This window comes from Xyrauchen texanus, chromosome 39 (assembly GCF_025860055.1).
Source record: "Xyrauchen texanus isolate HMW12.3.18 chromosome 39, RBS_HiC_50CHRs, whole genome shotgun sequence".
NCBI lineage: Eukaryota > Metazoa > Chordata > Actinopteri > Cypriniformes > Catostomidae > Xyrauchen > Xyrauchen texanus.
The window spans coordinates 15,533,923-15,543,685 of record NC_068314.1 but is presented as its reverse complement, the minus strand read 5'-3'; the positions used below and the strand labels follow the sequence as shown (position 1 = coordinate 15,543,685).

General features: G+C 38.2%; 1 protein-coding gene across 3 annotated transcripts in view; it reads left to right on the top strand.

The window, feature by feature from the left end:
* Positions 1-391: 391 nt before the first annotated feature.
* LOC127632350 (potassium voltage-gated channel subfamily D member 3-like) overlaps positions 392-9,763 on the top strand; it is a 173,847-nt gene continuing 164,475 nt past the window's right edge. For all 3 annotated transcript variants that reach the window (XM_052110893.1, XM_052110892.1, XM_052110894.1), the window contains exons 1-2: positions 392-485; positions 1,153-2,328. In XM_052110893.1, coding sequence (XP_051966853.1) covers positions 1,226-2,328 — 1,103 coding nt within the window. In that variant the 5' untranslated portion in view covers positions 392-485; positions 1,153-1,225. The remainder of the gene's footprint in view (positions 486-1,152; positions 2,329-9,763) is intronic.

Genomic DNA, 9,763 nt, shown 5'->3' with positions numbered 1-9,763 from the left:
ACAAACACATAAGGATTAATTACAATTTGATCATGAAATATTTTAAGTATAGCTCATATTATTTAAATGATGGGTCTCTAAATTTGAGTATCTTAACTCACTTTTCTGTCAACGATACGAGAGAGAGAGAGAGAGAGAGAGAGAGAGAGAGAGAGAGAGAGAGAGAGAGAGAGAGAGAGAGAGCCTGCTCGAGACTGCTCGTGTTATCAGGTGTATTAGGAGTTTGATTGTTCAGCCCTTCTGCAGCTCCTGCTGCTGACAGAGGGAGTGACGTGGACATTAGATATTTCATTTCGTGATCATCGACTTAGTTCAGTTGGATTTGTTGGGTCATCGATCAGTCTCTCATTTGTGCTCTTAGTACCCAAAACAGCGTTGTCCTCCCGCTTTACGCCAAAGCACATGCACTGGACAACGAGAAATAGTTAATTTCCATGCGGAATTAGAAATGTAGCCATATCCAGTTTTAAAACGCCGACTTTTAGGTAAGTGTAACGGTTTGGTTTTTATTAATGATACGACAATTTGTCGCATCATTTCAGAAGGATGTGATAGTATTGTATTAATCTTTTATGCTTTTCATGTAGAATAAAATTGTGCCGATTTATAGATGTGACATTAATGCGGTTAATTCATACAGCAGCCTAATATTGACCACTTTCCCACCTTAATATACGGCATCGCCTCTTTCTTTCTTTCTTTCTTTCTTTCTTTCTTTCTTTCTTTCTTTCTTTCTTTCTTTCTTTCTTTCTCATTACTATTCTTGTTGAAAATTAAGAGTTTATCAGTTTGGGGACATGACTCAACAGGTAGCTCATCCATTGCATTTGTAAAACACATTAATATGTTTATGTGAAATCATCCTGTATGTCTTAAAAATGGTAAGATTTACATAATACCATAAATACTATATTTTTTTTCTTTACAATAAGTTAATCACCACTATCATAAAAAAGAAATGACAAACAATTACAGAAAGATTTTAAAGCTTCATACACCGTATGAAGCAGACATTCATTTATCAAAATCCAAACAATATTTGTTGTAGAATATTTTGTTGAAGAACATATTGTTACTTCTTAAATACTTTTCCTACTTTAACTATTCGATATCCAGCAGTTTGACTTCTTGTGTGAATCCTCTCTCCCAAAGATGATGGCTGATATTAGAGCGAGGTACATTTGAAGGTGGCGTGCCTGTCCAGAACCCTTAAGTTTGAGTAACCATGGCAGCTGGAGTGGCATCATGGCTTCCCTTTGCCCGAGCAGCTGCCATTGGCTGGATGCCAGTGGCAAACTGCCCTATGCCCGTGGCTCCCAGGGACCATAGTAAGAAGGAAGACGAGCTGATCATCCTGAATGTCAGTGGGCGCCGTTTTCAAACCTGGAAGACCACTCTAGACCGCTACCCAGACACACTCCTAGGCAGTACAGAAAAAGAGTTCTTTTACAATGAGGAAACTAAAGAATACTTCTTCGACAGGGACCCAGATGCTTTTCGCAGTGTCCTCAACTTCTACCGCACAGGCAAGCTACACTATCCTCGATATGAGTGCATATCAGCCTATGATGAGGAACTTGCTTTCTTTGGCATTATTCCTGAGATTATTGGTGACTGTTGTTATGAAGAATACAAGGATCGTAAGCGAGAAAATGCTGAGCGACTCATGGATGACCAGGACGAGAACAAAGACATCAAACTACCCAACATGAACTTTCGGGAGACCATGTGGCGAGCCTTTGAGAACCCCCACACTAGCACCATGGCCTTGGTGTTCTATTACGTCACTGGCTTCTTTATTGCCATTTCCGTCATCACAAATGTGGTGGAAACTGTTCCATGTGGTTCCACACCCAACCAAAAAGACATGCCATGCGGTGAACGTTACACTGTGGCCTTCTTCTGCATGGACACGGCCTGCGTGATGATCTTCACCGTAGAGTACCTCATGCGCCTGTTTGCGGCACCCAGTCGCTACCGGTTCATGCGAAGTGTTATGAGCATCATTGATGTAGTGGCCATCCTGCCCTACTATATTGGCCTGGTGATGAGCAACAACGAGGACGTGAGCGGTGCCTTTGTCACCCTCAGGGTCTTTCGAGTGTTTCGAATCTTCAAGTTTTCACGCCATTCTCAAGGTCTTCGGATCCTAGGATACACACTGAAGAGCTGTGCCTCTGAGCTCGGTTTCCTCTTGTTCTCGCTCACCATGGCCATCATCATCTTTGCCACAGTCATGTTTTATGCAGAAAAGGGGTCCAGCTCCAGTAAATTCACTAGCATTCCAGCCTCTTTCTGGTATACCATTGTGACAATGACCACGCTCGGGTAAGTGTGGCTCTTATTGCTTTTTGCTGTGGCAAGTTATATTTGATAAATAGATTGTAACAGTAGGATTCCAGAAGTACAAATCCCATTAATTTTCTCTTTAACCTTGTGCAACCCCGCATGGTCCTGCACAGACATTGTGTTTTGTCATTGCTATATGCTATGTATAATTTCATTTTATTTAAACAATCCTATATAAGTTCAGAGCACTCTGGGTTGTCAGTAAAGCATTAAACTTTTGACACGCGAGTCATGTGACAAAACAATATGTTGTCGATCACAGCAGAGTTTGTCTTTGGGAGAAATGCCAACAAAAGTGCACCTGGTAAGAAACCTCATTTAGTTTTTATGTTGAAACCTGTTTGAGTCAATATACTACAGACTCATTATAGGCATTATAGTGTCTGTATTAGTATATTTCTGAGTAAAACAAATATATATATAATTAAATTATTTGTTTTTATACTTAAAAACTATAAATAAAAAGATTATACTATATCATTGTTTTTATTCTGTTACATTATACACAATGCCCTATGCAATGCGTATTTTCTTCACAAATCTTCTCATTAATTTAAGTAAAAAGACCTGAAACTTTGGCTTTTATCCGATTTTCAAATACTTTTGTTTTTTATTTGCTTCAAATTAAAGTTTGTAATTTTGTGGTGCGTAATGTCGTTTGATGCAATTAACTACATTTTCCATTATTTTATGCAGTCTCACGAGAATGATAAATAGTTGGATAAATGGAGCTTAAAAAAAGCTTCCTGTCTTTGCCAGTAAGTGGAGAAGTATGAAATTGCAAAACGGGTTCGTTCTTTCCGACTAAAATCACTTGAACGCACATCGATTTGTATTTATGATCTCTGTACTCGAAAGTACAAACTCCCAGGAGAACTTGAATGCACCTTTAGAACTCTTTATTGAAGACATTTCTGAAATCCATATAGCCTAGAGACAATGAATGGGAAAAAATACTTCTGGAACTAAGGCCGCTGAAGCCTGCAAAGCACTGTGTAGGTTTTTATTATTGTTTCTTATTGCAGTTATAGTCATTTGATTGAGTCAAATTTGATAATGAATTGACTGGTAGCTTAAGATATACAGTATGAATGTTTTCCAGAGCACACTCATCAAACTTAGTCATCAACTACTCATTATGTGTAATGTTGTTTTTTATAACACTTCTTCAAAGGTAAGATAGGACATCATATTTTTTTTCTGTGACCAAACACTATAAGTATCTCCTACAATCAGTTTCTATTTTAACGTCAAACTACTACTAATTCTAATGATGAAAATAATATATACATATTATGTTTATTTAAAGGGATTTTGCAAAGACATGACATAACTCTTTAGATTTAACTCTTTATGACCAGTGATTTACATGCTTGTTCTATTGCATGATTATTGTTTGGTGGAGCAAAAGTGGAAAATGGACCTGGGCCATAATGAGTATGTAGGACTGCAGTAAAGACAAAAGCTGTCTCCTCAATAACCCTGAAGGGATAAGTAGCTGCCACATTGACTAATAGCCTGCAAAGCTACATCTGCTACAAATATAAACCTTCACGATATCTATCATTTACTGCACAGAGAACAAGCCGAATAAGGACAGAAGTGTGGTGGGGTGGACTGTGCTGGCATGACCTGTGTCTGTATTGTCTTGATGTTTAAGACACAAGCAAAGAAAGGCCTGTGAGAACACATAAAATAGCACTCCTGACAAAACTGACAGGGTTTTAAGTGAAATCTGTATTTCTAAAGGAATAATTCTCCCAAAAATAAAATATGAATTAGTCATTATTTACCTTGCTTTATTCAAAACTTTTATGACATTCTTTCTTCCATGGAACAAAAAAGTAGGCAGAATGGTAGGTCTGTACTGGCAGCTTCAATTCCTATTTACTTTTATCATGTATACAGTATATATATACACTCACCTAAAGGATTATTAGGAACACCATACTAATACTGTGTTTGACCCCCTTTCGCCTTCAGAACTGCCTTAATTCTACGTGGCATTGATTCAACAAAGTGCTGAAAGCATTCTTTAGAAATGTTGGCCCATATTGATAGGATAGCATCTTGTAGTTGATGGAGATTTGTGGGATGCACATCCAGGCCACGAAGCTCCCGTTCCACCACATCCCAAAGATGCTCTATTGGGTTGAGATCTGGTGACTGTGGGGGCCATTTTAGTACAGTGAACTCATTGTCATGTTCAAGAAACCAATTTGAAATGATTCAAGCTTTGTGACATGGTGCATTATCCTGCTGGAAGTAGCCATCAGAGGATGGGTACATGGGGGCCATAAAGGGATGGACATGGTCAGAAACAATGCTCGGGTAGGCCGTGGCATTTAAACAATGCCCAATTGGCACTAAGGGGCCTAAAGTGTGCCAAGAAACATCCCCCACACCATTATACCACCACCACCAGCCTGCACAGTGGTAACAAGGCATGATGGATCCATGTTCTCATTCTGTTTACACCAAATTCTGACTCTACCATCTGAATGTCTCAACAGACATCGAGACTCATCAGACCAGGCAACATTTTTCCAGTCTTCAACTGTCCAATTTTGGTGAGCTCTTGCAAATTGTAGCCTCTTTTTCCTATTTGAAGTGGAGATGAGTGGTACCCGGTGGGGTCTTCTGCTGTTGTAGCCCATCCGCCTCAAGGTTGTGCGTGTTGTGGCTTCACAAATGCTTTGCTGCATACCTCTGTTGTAGCGAGTGGTTATTTCAGGCAAAGTTGCTCTTCTATCAGCTTGAATCAGTCGGCCCATTCTCCTCTGACCTCTAGCATCAACAAGGCATTTTCGCCCACAGGACTGCCGCATACTGGATGTTTTTCCCTTTTCACACCATTCTTTGTAAACCCTAGAAATGGTTGTGTGTGAAAATCCCAGTAACTCAGCAGATTGTGAAATACTCAGACCGGCCCGTCAGACCGGCCCGTCATTGCATTAATGAGAAATTGAACAGGTGTTCCTAATAATCCTTTAGGTGAGTGTATATATATATATATACACTACCAAAACTGAAATGTTTCTCATGATCTTAAAAATCTTTTGATCTGAAGGCATGTGCTTGAATGTTTGAAATTAGTTTTGTAGACAAAAATATAATTGTGCCACCATAATAATTTATTTCATTATAAAACTAAAATTTAATTAAAAAAAAAAGTTTTTGAAATTGATGACTCGGACCAAATAAAAAAGAAAAGAAGCCAATGAATGCCCAACATAGATGGGAGCTCATTCAATACTGTTTAAAAAGCATCCCAGAGTGATTCCTCAAGAATGGTCTGCAAATTCTAGGCAAAGGGTGACTACTTTGAAGATGCTAAAATATAACAAATCCTTAATTTTTCTGGACTTTGTTTAGTCACAACATCATTCCTAGAGTTCCATTTGTGTTATTCCATAGTTTTGATGACTTTACTCTTATTCTACAACGTGAAAAAAAACAATTATAATAAAGAATGAGTTAGTGTTTCAAAACTTTTGACCAGCATATACTGTGTATATACTGTGTGTGTGTGTGTGTGTGTGTGTGTGTGTGTGTGTGTGTGTATATATATATATATATATATATATATATATATATATATATACACAACAGTTAGTTCCGGTCCTCGAATCTGATTGGACGAGAGACGGTCCATGAGCACTGATGGTCTGACAGCATCAGCACTCTGACGCTTCACTGTGTGTGCATCACTCCGCTTGTGTTTGTGCCGTTCTAAACTAAAGTGCAAGAGCAGTGCATATGTGTAAAGAGCTACTGTTTGTCTTTTTTATTATTATTATTATATATGTTAGCAAGCAGGTGGTGGCAAAAGATCATTTTTGTGTGTGATATGAGCCAGTTAGGTGACGTGAAGTGAATCCGCATCAGCCGTTTACATACAACAGCCTACTACACTTCTAAAGCTGGAAATAGCTTTAAATGAACAACTTCAGCATTACGGCTCATCACAGCTGAGAGACACAACAGACTGATTAATAACACAATGGGTGCTGTTTTAGGACTTTGTGGTTTCTATAGAGATCAGATCTTCAGAAAGCTGACAGCTTCTCTGCTTGGGAGTGGCAACAGTTGATTGCACACGCTCCATTTCTCTTTCTGTTTCTTACTAACTCACACACACACAAACACACACACATCCTTGTTTATCCAATAACTTGTTTGAAACAGTTAATGCCGTGATACTATTTCTGAAGTGACATTTTTGAATTACTAACTGAGGCTTGGATGCATCATTTGTTTTGAACCAGCAACTTCTGCAGATTCTGATCCATTGTGTAAGAAAGTAGTTCCATGCACAAATGCGTTTTTTATGACCATACTCAGTTTTTCCTCATTTTTAAAAGTGTACGTGTTCATTTAAATGTTGTAATGTCGCAATCGTGCTATATGACTTAAATCAGCACTGCTATGATTACCTACAGCCGAATCACAGCAGTGCTGATATAGGGCCATATCGCACTCTTTTTCGTGTGATATTGCTTAAATATATATAACAGGCCCAGCCCCAGTCCTTAATCACTTTTATGATATGGAAAAGAGCTGCCAGGATAGTCTTCCAAAAATTCCCTTATGTGTTCTATAATAGAAAGAAAGTCTTGTATGCAGTAATATTAAATTATATCATATTCATATATATTCATATATATATATATATATATATATATATATATATATATATATATATATATATATATATATATACATATCATACATTTATTAAACTTCCGATTGTCCTCATGGTGGCATAGTGACTTGCCTCAATCCAGGTGGCGGAGGATGAATCTCAGTTGCCTCCATGTCTGAGACAGTCAATCTGCGCATTTTATCACGTGGCTTGTTGAGCGCGTTTACCGTGGAGAAATGGCACGTGTGGAGGCTCACGCTATTCTCCGTTGCATCCATGCACAACTCACCAAGCACCCTACCAAGAGTGAGAACCACGAGGAGGTTAACCCTAGCAACCGGGGCAATTGGTTTCGTAGGAAACCTGACTGGAGTCACTCAGCACGGCCTGGATGTGAACCTGCGACTCCAGGTGTGGTAGTCAGCGTCTTTTCTCGCTGAGCTACCCAGGCCCCCTTTCTATATTGTTTCTGAACAGCAATATAAATCGAGCAGTTATGTGGTTTGGCAACTAAAAACAGCCATTTGGCTCCTTAATCTTTCAATTTAGGAGCCAATGGCTCCTAAGTAATGTTTTTTTTTTTTTATCTGGAGCCTTGTACAGGAAACAAAGCTATCGACAGGATTAAGAATTTATGGTTGCAGGTGTATGATGGTGGTTGCTTCATCTTAAATATGATCTTTGTCATGAGATGAGAATGTTTTCCAACAGCGGGACTAAACATTGTACTTAATCCACAATGTTTCATGGAAACCCTAAATACTACAAAATAAGGATTGCTTGTTCACAGTCTATTTTTAAAAGGAGTGTTTATTTTTTATTCAAAGATTTGTATCCCAATGTTTATGTAATGATAACCATTCAGTTGCATAGCTTTTTATTGGTTGTTATCATTGATGTGCATATGTAATGACTCTTAAGTATTTTTGACCTTTATGATAGTTGATTTTCTACGGTTATGGTAATTATAATCTTAATCACTATTTTGTCTTGTTCTTGCAAATAATGTTTGTTTTGCTGATTGATATGGGAGATAAAAAGTGATACAATTAAAGAGTTAGTTCACCCCAAAGTAAAACTATGTTATCATTTACTCGCCCTCATGTTATTCCAAACCTGTGTGATATGTATTTTCTTCCATGGGACTTAAAAAATGAAATCATTTCCTGGCCACTCCTTTTTCAGATCAAGAAAGTGAATGGTAAATGGAACTGTCAAGCAAATTACCAAAAAACCCCATAACAATATGTGATGCGTTAAGTTTTGGTTTGAAGTCAATGAAGTTGGGTTATGAGACACAGAAGAACCTTGAAGACATGCCATAATTAATTTGACAACTACAGATGGCAAGATTTTCGTTGCATCACTATAACATGACTTCAGAAAACTTGAATCATATGGACCTTATTTATAATACTTCTATCGTGCTTTAGTCCCTTTGGAGTTTGACAGCCCTTCACTTTCTTTATATGCCAGTGAGTGGCCAGGATGGTTTTCAGAAATGTCACAAATTCACAAATTTGTGTTCAACAGAAAAAGAAAGTAATATGAGTTTGGACTGTGATGAGGGTGAGTAAATCATGCTTAGCAGAAGCAGCCTGAAAACATGCAGATTGTCATTCCTAAACACATTTGTTGACATTGCACAAATGCTAAGACATAAACCTTCTGACACCTTGTAGGAAAACACTTCCTAATGGCAGCCCTCAATGACATATTCTAGGCTTCAAAGGGTTTTTTAATGAATTCAGATTCCATATTGATCTGTGCCAACACAAGTACTCACTTCACCGAAGAACATAGGTCTCTCGGAGCAGTGACCTCATCTTCCATACTCAGCAGGGGCTGCATGGGTGATGGAAACTGAATTGAACACCATCATGCCCATAGTGACTCAACATGGTAATTGACCCAGCCTTGCTTGTTGGTACAAGTACTTTGTATGCCATCATTTGCCATGCTACTCAGGTCTGGCAAGGCACACTGGCATAGCAACACCAGTGGGAAAGCGCAGGCCTAAGTGTCCTTTGAGTTTGATTAGAGCAATATTTCTAATCTGTGCCATCAAGTGGCACTCCAAAAAAGCTGATCACATTAATAAAATTCAGCGGTTAATCATGCTTAATAGGATTTCTTGATATTTAGGATTTTTTTGATCCTGCAGGCAATCTTTTATGATGATCACGAAATTATTGTTGTTAAATTATTATTATATTGATTTTTGAAGATTCTATTAATATTCATATTTGCCTCCTACAGTACATGCAGGATTATTCACCTATTATGGTGAAGGGTGTAAAACTACTAAAAATCCTGTATAAAGATGCAAACAAACAACATGTGCATTTACATTATGTATCTATGTACATTAATTGCATGGTGTGTTTGTGTATGTTTTCTGCTTTGTTCACTAAAGGAATTTGTTAAAATCAGATAATGGTGCAAAACGGATGTATATATAACTGAATGTATATATGCATTCTGCAATTCTCACTCTTCTGGGTCAGTTCTGAGCACTAGGATGTGGAGGATGCAGCAAATTACCACTAGCTGGAACACGGTATCACTCCACCTCTGCGATCCAGGCACCTGAATCGGCTTTGTGAAATGCCGAAAGTACACCTATGTGCACCACTCATCTGGAAATATGGCCGTTTATAATGCTCTTCTCCAACATTTGGTGATTTATTGCTGCCAAGATCAATAGCAAATGTACAAAAACATCTCTTTTTTTTATTCAATTTACTGCCTACGTTCCGAAGGTAATAG